Source organism: Hetaerina americana, unplaced genomic scaffold (genome assembly GCF_022747635.1).
Source record: "Hetaerina americana unplaced genomic scaffold, ioHetAmer1.1.p SCAF_10, whole genome shotgun sequence".
NCBI lineage: Eukaryota > Metazoa > Arthropoda > Insecta > Odonata > Calopterygidae > Hetaerina > Hetaerina americana.
The window spans coordinates 59,086,004-59,104,102 of record NW_027286070.1 but is presented as its reverse complement, the minus strand read 5'-3'; the positions used below and the strand labels follow the sequence as shown (position 1 = coordinate 59,104,102).

General features: G+C 35.8%; 1 protein-coding gene across 1 annotated transcript in view; it reads right to left on the bottom strand.

The window, feature by feature from the left end:
- Positions 1–17,779, bottom strand: part of LOC139700159 (phospholipase A1-like) — a 37,312-nt gene extending 19,533 nt beyond the window's left edge. The window contains exons 1-3 of the mRNA XM_071598727.1: positions 17,602–17,779; positions 16,163–16,348; positions 11,917–12,046 (exon numbers count right to left, since the gene is read on the bottom strand). Of these exons, the coding sequence (XP_071454828.1) occupies positions 11,917–12,046; positions 16,163–16,348; positions 17,602–17,698 (413 nt within the window). The 5' untranslated portion in view covers positions 17,699–17,779. The remainder of the gene's footprint in view (positions 1–11,916; positions 12,047–16,162; positions 16,349–17,601) is intronic.
- Positions 17,780–18,099: the final 320 nt, after the last annotated feature.

The following is an 18,099-nucleotide window of genomic DNA, read 5'->3' as shown; positions in this document are numbered from 1 at the left end:
GGACTGGATTCCTAACAGAATAAAATAATTATCGGTTATTCTGAAGACGCGTCCGAAATATGAATTCATATTCTTTGGTATAGAATAGAATACGAACTATTTACATGCAGTAATTCGTTAATGTAAAATTACTATACATCATATTATTAAATGCTACGCATATTCAACTTCTCGGAACTACTTAATTCTGCTTATTTCGGCAAACAAGCATCGATTGACTAAAAAACAGTACATTTTAAATGAGAGTAAGGGGTCCAGAGATATTCCAATGAAATGAAATGTTTATTTGAAGTAAAATATGTTGTCAATATTTTGCTTCGCTGAAATCTAAGATCAGTTGAGTTAAATCCTTTTACTTGCCGATGGAGACCAGTAAGGGAAGATTTATTTCTACGAATCCATTACAGGTAAATCGGCAATTATAATCTCTATCATGAACACTATTTCCCAACAAGTCAGCTGTGCTCCTCATCCATCTCCATCGCACTCTCCCTTCCACAAGTGATATGTCTGAGGCATAAATACTGTCATATCTGACGTGACAACGCTACGCCTCCTCTTGTTTGAATCATTTGGTCTCCTACGCTAAAAATAAACATATTAACCTTATTTAAATGACTTAAAATCAAAAGAGGTAGGGCGTTGAACTCTACCGATCACTACAGGCTGAGACAGCTACCCTAAATAATCCAAGAAGCAAATCTGTCAATTCCTCATCGATATTTTTCCCTCGGATTTTGAGGGAAAATTCCCTGGAGACATTAGCAAAACCATTACATCAAGACGGGGTTTTCTCATTAGCTTCAAGGGCATCAAACCCAATTGTGCTTTATATATGAAAAAAGATTTATAATGGACCAGCACAAATGAGATTATAAGGACCATTCTAAAGGCAGATCCGATCTCAGGGGTATTTACATTTTTATGTTTTCCTAAAGGGATAGCTGGGTGTTCAAAGGAATCCCACCATGGCAATGATTTCAAAAACGAAGCCATCATTAAGTCTGAAGCGCGTCGGAAACTTTCTACGGTTTGGGAACACATGAATTCACTAGACTAAACAAGTTTCTCAATATATGGCGTATCTGAAGAAGCCGATACTGGATAGAACAGTAGTCGGTTAAAACGAGGTCGAAGAAGCGGAAATCCACTGTATTTTAAAGGCCATTCATTACATTGGTCATAAAGCCAAGGTCAGCTGCATGCTAATGCAAGGGGGAAAAAATGCTTCAAGAAAATCGTCAAGGGCATTGAAAGATGTTTTCAATCTGAAACGAAAAATTTCTAGGAATTAAATAATAAAGTACGCACCTACAGGTAAATTTTGAAATATCAACTGCACACATATTAAAAAATTAATTTACGAAATCAAATTTTAGACGATTAAACAGAATTTGGCTAAAATAAGAACATTTCGACGCAATATGTTTCCTCCTGAAAATACTATTAGTGGAAAGATTTGATCTCTGAATTAACAATTAATATTTAGCAGGACACATTTTCCGTTCAAAATTTAAAAAAAAATGAGAAGATCTATTAAGAAATCATCGTCAAACAAATTTGATTAGCAGTTTTCAAATGCACATTATTTTCCACGTCGATTGGTTAATTACCACGGTTTTCAAGATAAATAGCCTTAATGAATTCCAATAAGAAGGTAGGTCTGCAGATATGTAAGAATATGATTGTTTTGATGGCTTATTACATACATGTATAATGGATTAATTGTGACAATTACAGGCAGTAATAAATCATTTTCAAGTCCAATGTGGTTTTATGACTTCAGTATTATTTTAAATTTGTCGACTTTTATTATTACTATTTAAAAAAAACCAAGTAGGAAATTTTCATGGCAAAAACCAAATGCATTTTAAATGCAGCATACCTTTTTTTATATGGAGATCTTGCATGCATCAGTAACGATGGAACAAGTACGACCATATTCTTTAAAAGAAATCCATGAAGGACTTTCTTGTATTACATTGAAGTGAGCTTTACTTCAAAGCTGTTACTGTAGTTATGTATTTTAAGGTAAATTAAACCAACAACTTATCTTTGGGTTTCCACGAACTTCAAATGAGCGGGAAAAAATAACATTCTGTAGCCAGGAATGGTTAAAGTTTCAGAGATCATTTATGTATCTTACTTAAGTTAAAATTTGGTCACAATACGCGTCTAGGACATTGTATGTAGTCAAGGAAACGTATGACGTAAAATCGTGAAGATACAAAATAATAAGGCAATAATGAAATGCATGCCTATTTAGTTTTGGAATTATCAGGGGAATGAAAATCCAGTATCATATTTGAATAAATAAAACTTTTAATAGGATAATTTCATGCGTGATGCTCAGTCATTTTATTTGTAGCCGAAAATCTGCATACATACCGATTTGACAACGATTATAAAAACAGACAAACGTGGAAATCAATGCATGTCGTGTATTTCCTTACGGATGACAATATGCTATTTGAAAAATGATTAATTTACCGCAGCAGATTTAATCACTTTTCTACTTCCCTATACCTTTCCGTTTGCGCTTCAACCCCTCCAAGTTATCATTTTTATATGTATGTAGTCTATCGTTGCTGAGAAGAATGGATAACAAATACATTAAATGGAGGAGGAAATGCTGTGATGACAATGCCTTTCACAAAGACAGCTTATTCTAAGAAAATGTGTGCCTAAACCTTCGATTCAGCTGCGGATGACGACCATTTAATAAAGCCTTTTTCGTCATTATCATTCATTCTAAGTTGAATACTCTTAAGAATCCATCGAAAATTCCTCATACCTAGCCGTTATAGTCAGTGAAATTTCAAGTACAAAGATGTCTCGATTAACCTGGAACGAATATTTTCCTTCCAGGCGCGAAAAAATATTTTCTCCGTTCGAAAACCATGCGGTAGTACCATTCATTTTAAAACAGGAAATAAACCGAACTTTCCGCAAGCACTCTCTCCTTAGCTTGTCCGTTCCGGTTTAAACCCACTAATTACCAAATTCGAGATTCTAACCCGGAAGCTTTTCGGAAATAATGAACTCTAACCTGCAGGGAACAAAGGAGTCTATTCCCATTGAACTGATTTAGAGGGGAGGGATTAGGGTAAGAAGACGCCGGAAGTGTGAATGGACTAGATTTATACGGCCCTAAATTTGATAAGCGATTCACTTTTGCGTGCGTCTCCCGAATTGAACTTCCTAAGTTAAAAGTCGAGGTCATCCTCTGGCGTGTTTCATTTATGGACTGGCTTCCTTCCGCGGGGGCAGTTAAAGACCGAAAGCGGAAAAAGAGCCGGTGCATAGTCCTAATTCAGTGGGGAATTACGTATTCCTGTACGTTACGTTAGCACCTATAATTTATTACATTCGTGTAAGTTATAAATACGAACCCAAATTAGTATTACGACGATAGAAACTATTATCACGGGATAATTCAGCTATTTACCAGCTTATGTCGGCATCTGGTCTCATGGGAATGTCCCCAACTTTGATAACCGATTGCAAAAGATATACTTTTTGGAAAAAATAGCTAAAAATGTGCTGCGGAACTCTTCGAAATGATTTTAATGGCGGAGCACTTGTGTGATGTCTTTTCAGATAAAGTACACCCCTGATAAACTTGCAATTGTCGGTCGTTGCTTTGTGATAATGAATAAACTTATTGAAACCTTCATTTTTTCATTTTCCGACCCAGTTTTCAAAGTTTACGAAAGCATGCGTTGTAATTACAAGTAGACAATGCAAATAAAAGATCTTATACAATACCTTGAATATTAAACTTTGGATAATTACTGAACTGGGTTGTAAAATAAAAACGTTTTTCGTGAAATTTGAAAGTTCATTGAATTAATATTAGTGCATTGCCATCCCAAACGCACCAAAGGTGGACAGGATTTATTAAACTAATAGAACCTCATAATTTAATTCAAGAATTAAAAAGCATATCATCAGCTGTCTCCTGTTTTTTCTTTCATTTTTCTTCATGACTGACAGGGATTAACACTTATGAGAGCAGAATTGTGTGTAATTAAAATTTATGATATTAGGTAGGAAAAAACTCGTTTCAGCAGTCATTAATCATTATTCATAATCACCTATTCAAATTCTTTCGTAAGTAGAAAGCCTTTTTATTATGGGTATTAAGGAATGCCTGAAAAGTATTGCATAAATTTAGAAAGTCGCGCAATCACACAATAAGTTTTCATTTAAAATATATAATGGAAGTTTTCATTTATATTAATGGAAGGCATTATTATAATATTTTTTACGTAATCCAAGTAATTTTCAATGAAGAATAGTTCAAGGAAAATTATGCTCTTCATAAAGAGTACACCAAAATATTGACCTAAAACCTTCCTTTTTCATTAGCATAATAAGGCAATTGGAAGTATCGGAAATGTTTCCAAACTTTGAATATTATGCCAAAATATTTTGCCTTGGAATTTACAAGATTTTGAAAGAGTGCAGAAAGGTAAGACGATTTAATCAATCTCATAGATGTCGATTTACGTGATGCACATACTGGTAGAGAAGAAAATATTGATTTGAAAAAGATAAATTGATATACACTTCGACCATTGCGCCAAACTTGCTCTCACTCTTAATATTCAGAGGGGAAATAGAGAAGGCAACAGATATCTGGTTTGCCATGTTGAACTGGTAGTTATTTGAGATGATGCTGTGTTTTAAGGAGAGCAATAAAAGCGTTATCTTACAGCTAACATTGAAAAGTACTATCTTCACGAAGAGAGAGGGGCGATAAATGATTTTGCGAGAGAGGGGTGTGACTGTATGGTGTGGTACCCAATACATGTATGTGTCGCCAATAAAATTCTAGCAGCATACAAATGTTTACCTAAATATTTTCTGCTGATTCTTTTGGCTATCTTTTGATTCGATGTATTTAAATGATAAAATATTTACACTAGATAAGGAGGAAAAGAGAATGGTGGGCTAAGGCATCGTTTTAGCTGGGCAGTTCAATATATTTTTAATCATATTGCAACAGCTGAAATACGGAAAAGCATATGCTTATAATGCTGAGAATTAAATTCTAACAAAACATTCTTTTCAACATTAGATAAAAATAGGAAAGAATTTTGCATACATTTTCCTTTTCTTTTCAAATTTTACGTACATTTTTTCCCACCTTTTCTAAAGACCCGCCCCCTCTGCTATCCACATTTGTATCGACCCACTGGGTGACCACCTACATGCAAATCTAGACCCCCGGCAATCGGGATGTACGTATATTAGTTACCTATTAATGCAATCACCATTTTTTGGTCTATAGAAGAGCTATTCGATGTAAAGCATAACTGCTCTATCCCTAATGATTGCAGACTTCGATAACAGAGAATGGCAGATATTGGATTACTTACTCCTCTCTCTTACTCCTCTTACTTACATCGACTCTCGTCACTGACTCACGAGCTATATTCGTATCACATTTCGTGATGTAATTTCCCTTCCCATTCCTACTCCGGCGACAACCAAAATAGCAGTCTACTACACCTAAAAAAACGAAGATTGTCTTCTGCCGCGATGAATTTTTTCACTCACGGCATACCATGGCATTCGACAGCGTGACTCGCGGATTGGAGATGGGTTTGTATATAAAAAAAGAAAAAAATGTTCTCAACGCTTTGGCAATTTAAAAATAAGAGATCTGTGCAACAGGATTCCGCTACGTGGTGGCTCATTGAGTATTCCAGTGGGACCATGACACCGTAGTCTGAATATCAATGAGTATGTCAAATACTTAGAAACGGGACTGTTTGGCTCTCTTTGCAGGATTGGAAATTACACGCGTATGTGTTTGAAGTTTCAGGAATTCAATGGAAGGGATTGCTAATATGGAACGAATAGTTGCGTATTCTTCATAATTCTTACCTAATTTGAGATTTTCGACCCAGGAAGTAGTTTTCTTTGCTTTTCGGTATCCTTACTCCCTATTTCATGCATATGATGATACGTTATATATATATATATATATATATTTAGAGTTAGTGCACCATTGAACAACAAATATATAATATCAACTGGTAAGATAATTTGATTAAGTGGCATAATTAGTCCTGGCGATACACCGTGTAGTATAACTAATGGAAGTATATCATTACTTCAAACCTACTTTTTAGAGCAAAGAAACCGACCGTTTCCGCAGGCAATAGACTTTAGTTCCACCAAATTTTTCCCTTCCTCCTAGCAGTAAAATATGATGATTTTTAAAATGATCTTCCTTTTTCCTTCCCACAACGAAAATTTCCACTCTCTTCAACATCCTTGGGCAATTTCAAAAAATTTACTTTACTCACTTCTTCGAATAGCAGATAACTTTCAATTTCCCTCCCGTACAACCCTTTCTTCGTTGAGATACTCTATAACTAATTCACTTTATCCGAAGTTCTTTGAATGAATAGCACAAAACCAACTGTCACCGCTCACCCATCTTCCAGTGTGCTCAAGTTTTCGATTCATTCAATATGAGTCTTCATTTTAAAATCTTGGTTAACCCTTTTATTATGTCCCTACTATGAGTCCTAGTCAATCCTTTTCCAAACACCTCCACGGGTGTGAACATTATCATCCAGGGCACTATAAATTCCGCATGGGAGCTTTTTCATTCATTTAATTTGGTCTTTACACAACATAATTATTTTAATATTTTTGTTTTCATGTTATTTATGTTCGTCCGGCCCATCATCCGTATTTATCCTTTAATGAGTTCACCAAGAATTGTAGTCCTTTAGCAGGATTATCAAATTAACTTTATAATCCGAATGTCTAATTCATTGGTTACTATAGTTGCCTCCTCAAAACCATGTCGTGCAAATCTTATAACCCTCTACATATACATTTAAAATCATCGATTATTGATAATAAATAATGTCTCAATATCCTGATCTCGATGCCTTTCATCTTTATCTATTCACCACCACTACTTGTCCCAACTTACGTAGGTTACGAATAAATGATCTCTTCAGTCTTATCCCATAATCTCAACATATTCATTATCTTTGTCTACTCTACCTCTGTGCTACTGGACTTCATCGAATAACATACTATAAGTCACCAATAAATTGCTTTTCAAAAAAATATCAGGTGAATTTTGAAATATAGAATAAAATTTAACAATAACTTTAAAATAACATTAAAACGATTAGAACATTTTCATAAATAACCTCGTATTTATGTTTCGATTTTTGCCTTGACAACAACGACCATGTACTGTGATACAATTGCTTAAAATAGGTGCTGGAAACACATGCGTTACACACGTGTATTATTCTGTACGAAATTACCAAATAGAGAAACCAAATACCATCAGCCATTTAAATAGGACCTTGCTGAGCCTAATTGCATCCACTGCGATTATCTAACATTGTGGTATTATGGATGCAATACTTCGAAGCGCACATTTCTCCTTAAAAGTCACAAGGATAGAGCAAGGAATTCCCAAAATATTCAGCCCATTCCTCAATAGGAATTCAGTGTGTCATGTCTGGGTGAGGCGTTTGAGAGCTTGCTTTCTGCTTGAGCCTCCCAAGGACATTTATTATGTATATATATATATATATATATATATATATATATATATATTCTCTCTCTTTCTCTCTCTCTCTCTATATATATATATAATTATATATATATATAATATATATATATATACACCCTTAAAGCCACCGCCAGGGTGCGTGGCAGGGGGTGAATACACACAAGAATAATTTCACCTGAAACTGTTCCTACCGCGGTCGAATAGTGTTATTATGATCCCCTATCGTTTGTGGAAAAAATGACATTTCAAATCTGTCCCATGTACATGAAAATGGAAGTCGATAGAGTGGGCTTCCGAGTCCCATCACACCGCTCATTGTTACTAAATATAAAATAGGGCTATGAAGAAAAACAGTGTAAATAATGAAGACTGGCCGTCAAAATGAATGCACCATACCTCAAAATATTGATGCATGCTAATTCCTTGCAATTCTGATACGGCCAATGGCAGCAAGCAAAGTGGCAGGATGGGACGTAAAAGGGAATTTAACAGGGAACGAATGAGCTGGGAAAATGATTGATGATAAAAGTCGAAATGAATTAACATGAGGCAGACTCTTTCACGGTGTGAGAAGCGTCTCAAGCGACACAGCAGAACAGAAAGCGTGCTTAGACAAAGGAACAAAAATTAATCCTTTATTATTCGCATCGCTATTTACAGGTTGCGGCGGCTAGTTCGCAACCTGTTCATGTTTCTGCCCCTGTGTGAGTTGTGGACGGATATTCTGGATGGGCTTTGGTTTGTCAGTCAGCCAAGGAGTTACAAGAATTGCTGAGTGAACTGGAAATTGAGTACGATAGATATAGGATGATAATAAATGTAAATAAAACAAAGGCTATGCGATTTTCAGGCAAAGAGAAAGGCTAAGATTAATATTAAAATAGGTGGGTAAAAACTAGATCAGGTGGACCAGTTAACGCATCTCGGAGGGTTTTGGATCAAAATGGTCAAAGTAGAAGGGGCGTAAGGAGAAGAATTGCGCAAGGCAAAGGAGCTCTCACAAAGAGGAGAGAATTGATGGCAAGGACGTTGAGTAAAAATGTAAAGAAAATATCGTTAAAACATTGATGTAGATCGTAGTTATGTACGACACGACGTAAAAACATGGTTATTCAAGCAGAATGATAGGCGTAGATTGGAGGCTTTTGAAATGTAGATGTGGAGAAAGATGAACAAGTTTAGGTCGACAGAATGAAAAACAAATGAGAAAGTGTGTGTCTAGGTATTGCGGGAGAGGAGAGGGAAGAGGTGGAAGAAATCACAAGGAGACAGAAAATACGGATGCTAAGCATATTGAATGGTTGTGGGATGCTGAAGACTGTGATGGAGGGGAGAATGCTAGGCGAACGAGGACGGGGCTGGAATTAGATAAGAATATCGGACGGAATGAAGTATAAGAAAATTATGAGGGGCTTACTGCAGAGTATGGGGTTGCTCTAGAATGTTGGGTTGTGTTTTGTTAGGAGAAGCAAGATAATCATTAGGTAATTGTGTCCATCCAAAGCCTAACTTAACTGAGAGATTACCCATAGAGATAGTAGTTTCCACTAAGAGGGGAAAAGGTTGTGAACATGAAAAAATATAGTGAAGACATTATAAATGAAAAATATACGTAGACGGAATCGTCAAAACACTGAAACCTGACAAGGAATAATGAAAAAAATAAATGTGAAGAGACTTAACGCAACTGCACATATATCGCACTCCTTCGACGCAAACCTGAAATCAATGGAAAGATGCATTTAATACTAAAGAAAATCCAAAAATTATATTCTAAAACAAGACAAACAAAGAAAACATGAACAACGAGAAAGATTATAAAGAGAAGACGCAATTTCACAGAAGCACTTCCAAATATCCGAGAGAGAGGCAGAGGCTTTAAAAAGACTTCGTCGAATGTATGTCGATTGGCCAATAAGTGGCATTAAAAATGATTCTAACAAGAACGAACTGAAGAAGAGGTGAATATTTATCCCAAGGATTGTGGCCACCAACAAAATAAGACGACACCAATGGCCAGTACAGATGGAAATTACAATGAAAAACCATAGAACAGTTTCGTTTGATTGATATGACAGTTCAGTGCAAGGAAGACAACTGCATTCGTGTTTGCAGACAAATGCATTCGTGAGGGATCAACAAATTGTATGTAGCATTAACTAGATGCGTCTTAAAGATAGTCCGCCAACTATAAGAAAAACATTGAACAGTAGGAAGGGTATGCACTAAAAATGTTTTCTCCATATCATGAAAATATACAGAACAAAGTTTTTTAACCAAAAGATTATTAAATTTGAAAGTTTTGTGAAATAAAATACCTCAATGTTTTCTGTAAAGGGTTATTGCTTGATCTGATACAATGTCTTTTAGATGCAATTTCAATTTTATCCCTTGTGTGACCACTCGGCCGGATTCTTTCAATCTTATACATATATTATCTTCATGCTCATAAAAGCCATTTCCCTTGATCGTATAAATATGAATAAATATGCATATTGCATTCCAATCAGTGAAGGTTATTTGGCATGTTTATATTTCCATTTTTCTTTAGTATAGTGGAAATGCTGTCTCTTTAAATCTATGGGCGTTAAAGAGCCTATCAAGAGGTTTCGCCAGTTTATTTGCAGGTTTTGAGCCCTAAGCTCTCAGAGTGCAAAGGCACAACTTTGTTCTATTAAGTTATAAGTATTTTTGGAAGGGCAATCATTTTTGTAAGTATCAGGCAACTATATTTTGGTAGTAAGCTCACAAATTTATTTGATTCCTGTTAGACCAATATCAAGATACCAATGAAGTGGGCGGAACTTATTTCAGCTAATTATGATTTGGAGGCTTACAGGGAATTGATGAGTGGAACTCAACATGAGTGACATCTCATATTACGTCACTAAATGCATTATTTCTATTTCCAAATTTCCTTGCACATTTCCTATCAAAACCAAATTTTCTTCGTGAATGGATTCTGGTAAGATAAGTGTTATAAAATTTGACTGTTAAATAATTAAAAGCTGTTAGATGTTAGACACAACGGTGAAAATGCAGTCCTCCAAAGGAAGTTTCTTCCTCATCTACCAAAATTGGTTGGCAGTGAACTAACGGTTCGATATTTCTGTGCAACCCATTTTAAAGATCTGTAAAAATCATCATCAAAAAGAGAAATGGTCGAAGCCGTAGTTCCGAAGTGAGCACAAGTTTTTAACATGGAAGACATACATTATGTTTTGGTAAGAGAGAAATAACTGAAAATTTTATCACTAATATTACATTTGTCGAAGAATCATGAAGAATCTGATACCAACTAAGCATCAATCTCATTGGACGTTATGTCGTGCGACTTGTTTGTGCTTTTATTCGGGATAGCTACAATATTGTGAACATCTTTGAGAATGCCTTACTCGCTCCACTTTCACTCTCATGAGCATTGAAGCAAGATACGGCAACGTAAATGTGGCCCAGAGAGAAAACACCTTTTCAAAAATTATAATAGTAATAGATGTAATGGATAAGAGTAGAAGAATAAAATTTAACACAAGAAATAACAACATTATAAATTAGAAAAAATCCTTAAAAACGAGCATCATATATCGTATTATTACAAAAATATAAATTAAATTCAGCTAGCTCTATAAGAGAATCAATTTTTGCGCTTGGGTACATTACAATCCTAAAATTATTTTGAATTCCTTGTTGTGAGAGTTAAACTCAGAAAAAACTCTCATACTGATATGAATTCTGCGCAAACTTCATAAACCATCACTCTGTTAAGTTAACCATAAACATAAGTCTGGATAGTTTTTCCTTATATCGTATGGTCACCAATTTGGTTCATCTCTCTCTCTCACACACACTCAAACATAACCAATTATGGCTCTCAACTGACAATAGCGACTCTTTGCAATTATTATTTTTGAGCCCCCCCCCCCCATGGTATTATTACCGCTGGTGAAAACAATTAGGTATTTTTTCCTCTGTGCTAAGAGGCAAATAGCTTGGAAACAGGAGCTATAGCATCGCCACTTCTAGGAGATGAAAACGGTTTCGGAGCCAGCCGCACAAAATTGAAACTCGAAGAGTCACAACTCTCGGACTCGCAAAAAAGTGCTAGTCTGGACATTATTGGCGAACTACACCATATGGAGAGACGCCGACCACCCTTTAACTGCGACATGGAAAGAGCAATAGCCTCCTTATGGATCCTCTCACTGCCGCCACCTTGATGACATGGGCCGAGCCTTAAAAAGCATCGATATCGCTTTTGCCGCTCCCTCGGAAAGGAAAAGACGTTTGCCGAGTGTAACGGGAGGGGTTTTATAAGTTTCACGAGGCTCGGGGACTGGTACTGCACGAAACGGTACCTTGGATAGAAGTAGAATAGCATATCTGAGTCTGGACAGATGCTGTCTGCCTTCCTGCGAATGCAGCTTCTCGGGTCTGCCTTCGTCGTGTTCCCCAAGAGTAGAATGTCTTGTAGATTCTGCGTACGGTCTATGGAAAATAAAAATCATAAACGACAATCAGATGTGGATTAATTCTTACAAAGTGATAAAACTGTGTGAGAATTGTAAATGTTTCTCCTAGATCAATATTAAACATTGCATCACTTAGGCCGTATGTTTTAAAATATCATTAGTTCCATTAAGTTGAACGTAATTAAATAGCATTAATGACCATTACCTACATGATATTCCAATTCACAACAGAAAATAAATAGAGCATCATCATTTTGAGTTCGGTAATTATTTTATCAGAGTTCAATTCACAAAATATTTTTTATCTACTCCAGATTTTTCATCGAATTAAATCTGTTGCCAGTTTATACAAAATATTTATTTATGAACAATGGCAGAAATAGAGCATGTTTCATACCGAACACAGTGGTCTGTCAAGACATATCTTTACCGGTCAAGTCAAGAGCCGAGGATTCCTATACTGGCATAGTTGTTGCATGTTTTTATGTGCTGCTACGAATAAGAATCGATTTTTCTGAGTCGTTCGGTATAGTCACAGTATGCGGAGCACTTTCATGCTTACGCGCTCACTACGACTGTCAAGAGGTTATCTAAAGGGAACGGAGAACTAAGGAAAAAAAAATTCAACGATTTCAGCTACCCATACCAGGCATACTTTAAAAAAATATTAATGAACTTATTTTAACTGGATAAACGCTGTATTTTACTTTTGTCTCTATCCTGAAAAAACTAAAATGAAGAAATAATATGTGCATTCTGACCCAAAGGATAAAAAATTCATCCCTTATTTTCTCACTCCATAGACACTTTGAGATAATGACCCGCATTAAGTATGCCAAAATTTTAATTATTATAATGAAGAGAAATTTTATAACTTTTCCGTGTTTCAATGAAACATTGGTGAATCCGGCCAGCTATTGAGACGGATCCGAGCGAGGCAGTATGTCGTTATTTACTGAGCGTAAACCTTGGAAAATGTTGAGCGACACTTGACGATTCGGGACACGATTGAATGTAGCAAGTTAGGATCAGTCACCCTAATTATCTATGCATACTTTCACGTGCACCAGAACCTATTCTGAGAACAGCTCTCACCAGTCTTCCTGATTTAGGGGTCGAAGAAGATCGTTCGGAGAAAGTAAATCACTTGTCAATAACCAAAACACTGCACAGTCAATTTCGTCTCTCTTTCAGCTTAACATGTCGTAGGATATAAGAAAGACGTGTCTCCGTAATGACTTTTGTGTTTTGTTTTAAATTTTAACACGTTTGCAATCCTTTTAATGTGGTGTCACAGGAAAACCTCTATGCAGAGATATTTTTCCTGGCTAATTTCTCCTGTAGCTAAACTTATTTCCAAGTTAAAAGAGTTAATCAAACATAAAAGAATTCTCTGGATCTTATAGTGGATTTAAATTAGGTTTTATTAGTTAACTCGGTTAAAAGTCAATGTTGCGGCATCTCCCGCAGTTTCTTTAAATTTTCAAAGATGTTGGTATTTGAGATATGGGTCAAGTGTGAAATAAATTACAAGAATTCTATAAATAGTAGTCAATAACCCACGCATCGGTGGGTTAAAAAGTATGGATAATAGGCTAGTGAATGGTGAAAGAGTTATTTGAGTGTTTCACTTTTTTATTGTAGAAGAAGTGATTCATAGTACTATGAATACAATCATACCAGTAAAGGCAACCAAATCCGATATCAGAAAAAACGTAATATAATTAAAAAAGGAAGACTTCACATCCCTGATCAGAATAGTAAAGGCCCTTAAAGTATTTCAGTCGACCTCATATAGCCAGGAACTATGTCTGCACACCGGACGCTATCCCCTTTAGCCGTATTACGAAGCGCCTAGCTACTACGTATTTGGAGTGAAACTCCAGTCAAGAGAGCGAAGAAGCACGTGTAGGCATAACCTTGAAAACTGTTAGAGAGAGGAGTTGGATTTCACTTCCGAATTCCTTTGTGTCACCGCGGAGAAATTTTCAACTAGTTTTAGCGCCTATTTGTGTTTACTTTTCCGAATGCTTAACAAATGCGTGAGAAACAACCGGGCTGTTCAAAAGCCTTTTTTCCTGACCGTCGGGCGTTGAAGTCACCGGCACCACTCGCTGGAATCACCAGGATCAAAATACCGGAAACGGTTTTCACATGATATGCATGAGAATACATTCCAGAAAATGAATAGGAAGAGGGTTGCCAGATGTGGAGATTAGATAACTGATTTCATTTCACAACCTGCCGAAAATGAGAAAGACAATGACCGAGGATTTCCCTGCTTTACCCAAATCACGTCTCTGATGAATTTTTGCCTGGAATTTTGGTTGAAGTTCACATAACCAGAGTAAATATCCTATTATAAAAAATGGTGGTTTTTTTATTTATTTTTTTAGATCCTAGATTACTATGAATGCTTGCGATCATACTGTTTTGGAATGAGTAAAAATTTGGATTGCGATCATCCTGATTTGGAATAAGTAAAAATATTCAAATATTTTCTGTAAAGGTATGTATTTTAATATCTGTTAATATTTTCACTCTAGGGATAATCCCATTTTTATACGGGTGCTTTATAATCTGAGAACTTAGGAAAAATTAGTGATATCAGTACGAAATTTTCCTAGTTAATAATCCCAGTCCCATTTAAAAGATGATTAAGACTGTTTTGTTATTAATTTACATCACTGAATGCCATAATTTAATCTAATGAAACAACCTTGATGCGCTATAAAAATAGCATCATCAAAATGAAACACCTTGTATTCATAATTACATCGACATACCATTATTGAAAAAATAAATTCATCGCACTACCCCGCATTATTTTACTAAATATCAGTTTGAAAAGTCTGAAAGCGCATAATAAGAATGAAAATTACTTTAAAAAGTATTAACTGGTTATTTATGGAAGATATTGAAGCGTAACTATTTAATGTTTGCCATTTTAATGATTTATTAGCAAATAGGTTCTGGAAAACGCAAATATGAATGTTAGAAGACCACTTGAAATTCATGTAAAACAATATTAATGAATATTTATTTTATTTTTATGAAGGCATTCATATCTTCAAGAAGAGATTTGTATATAGAAAGAAGACGTAATAAATACAGTACTACTAAATAATAGTACTGTACTTTGGAGATGATAAAAAACACGGCATATGTGGTGATAACTTCATATATTTGTGTCGAACCTTCTGAAATTATAAAATTGAAGAAAATCGTATTCTAAAACAAATTTTTCGTTGATGTCTCTAAGATAGATGAAGAGAAATGCAATAGATACCTTAAAATATATACGTATATAAATTCCTTGCCTTAAACATTAGTATTCGTTTCATACACCGAAAAAAACGATTTTGTGATACGCCTAAAAATTTTATATTATCTACATCGATACAAATATCGATCAATGGATTACTTCATCCCTACCATCAAAACGGAAAACCACCAATAAAAAGTGGACAAACAGAAGTTTGGTTCACCGATGACTTTCACTTTCAACTTTCCTCAAACATCACGCTCCTTTCTCTTTTAGATTCGGGTGTCTGGGTTTTTTAGGCCACTCGAAGAAGACTCCCAAAGATGCATACGTACAAAAGCAATATAAAACGGAGTGCAATAATCAATATTGATAATAATAAATAATATTTATTTTAATATAGTAAATATTAAACGAATTAAGAAACTGAAATAGTTCAAATCGGAATGTAATCGAAAGCTTAAATACGCCAAAAGCATCCACATTGATGAATGAGACTTGTATGTTTTGGAATCCATTTGAACCGGCAATGGAACATGTTTCCGGTAATTGGAACTTTTTAAAGGACATTCTTATCGCTAAAAGTAACATTTTCAAATTTGATACCACATGAAAAATGCTGTTATAAAATAATAAATCAGGACTTTTTACATCCGGGTGCAACGATAGTAACGTTCATAAACGTGATTCTAATGCACAGGTGAGAGACGTTTTACCATGAAATAAACATTTTAAGAGATAGGATTATAAAAAACCTAATATTTCAATTAAAGATACCAATATTAACTGAAATTAAAAATGGGCTAATAACTCTGAAAAGTACACAGATTTTTCAGCACCTGATGTTCAGGAACACATTTCACTAACCTCTGAGTCTCCGAAGTCTATTTTGAAAACTCTTCTGTATCCTTTTTCCCAAGGGAAATATGAACCTTCCCTCATCCTCTGGTTCACGTCCCTCTGCCTCAATATTCTCTGGCATTAATGCGTGAAGTTCAATGTCATCCATTGGTCCAGGAGCCAGATCGTCCGCTGGATCCGGATTATTTTCTTCTAGAAATATACAGATTTATGAGAGGAACCCACTAAGCTAATTGCTCTAGTCGATTAACTACAATTATTTTTGTGCAAAGATTCACAGCTGTGTGCAGAATTAACTAATTATTTATTGAGTTCAATAAAATACTTACCAAATGACAAAATTTAAGATATCTTTCGTTGCTAGACCGCAATAGAACTTTTTACAATATTATACGTATTCTTTTAAGCTACTGTTAATTAGAAAAAATGTTCAAATTAGACAAATTTGTTCGATTAGATAATAATTTATGATTAGAACTATACTTCTATTTGAACTAAAACTAAATAAGCAATCATGCACCTTTCTTTGAGTAATAAACAAATAAATGCAGGAGAGGGAAATTTTTAAAATAATATGTATCTGAAATTAAATTCTTATGATATTATGCGTAGCTAATGACAAGTTGTTCTAGCCAAGATAAGGAGTATTAAATATCCCAATTTTCAGTATCTTTTCCCCAGTTAATTCTGAAACAGAACAGTTCTTATGGTAGTTCTCAAATAATCAGTATTTTAATGTCATTTTCAAGAGTAATGACCCAAATATATTCATATTATGTTTGCAGGTTATTGCACCTTGTACATAGCATTCTTTCCAGCTTCTGATGAAGCTGTCAGCATCTTGGCCAGCAACATAAAGCACCTAAACTCATGCTGCAATTAATTGGATACATTTTGGTCAAATTTATGTCCATACGAAAGGCCAAAGGCATTCATTATACTCTTTTTTTTTAAATCTGTAACATTCCACTCTATTATATTGATTATTCACAAAGCATCATCATAATTAGTTAATTCAAAATACGATATTTTTAAATAATACATGTCTATCCGCCGAAACCTAGGTACCTATTCTCACATATACGATTGCAGAGACAAGATTCATTGATCGAAATCCTTCGATAAATTATGAGCGCGGTAGAGCACTATACTTGAAGCGGCCTTCTATCCTTCGATCTTCAGTCCTTCCATCCGCAAGAGCCATTAATTCATTATATACTTATTCATTCATTGAAATCGGAGCATATATTTACGAAAAACTGCTCATTTCGCTGCGGCGAGGTAAATCCTGGTTGAGAGAATTCCGTATGTCCGCGGCAGAAAACAATTATATGATCAGATAATCCAACGCATCTGATCGCGTAATTCATCTTAAGTGCTTGCGCCCTTCGTGCAAGTCAAATAACGCAGTCAAACCAGGCAAAAACAATAATTATCGAACTCACTTTCATCGTCGCAGGAGACGGAGGAGGCGAGAAGAATCAGCAGGGACAGAGCGACTGCTGCCGCCGGGTTGGCGCGGGCGAAACGGCCGGGAAGCATTCTCTCTCGCTCTGGGAAGCACTCAGCGCTCTTCAAATCGCTCTTCGGACACTGACACGCCACACTCCGAGGACTGACTGGCTGACTACTGGCCCGATCGCCACCAGCCTCCTTCTCCGCAGCTCGTCGAGAGTTCCTCCGCCGGGAGCGGGGAAGGAGAAGAGTTTTTCTTTTTTTTTAATGATCGCTCGATTTATTTATTTTTTCCGCTAGGCGGAAAGGCCGCGGCCGTGGGTGACGAAGGGAATGGTTGGAAGGGGGAGGGTCAAGTGCGTGGCGAAAGGAGGGGGAGACTACTACTACGGGGGGGTCGACTTTCGTGCGACGGTTGCGCGCGCGGAACAAAGGAAGAAACTCAATCGGATGCGTGCTTGATGCGCTAAATACGTGTCAAACGCCTT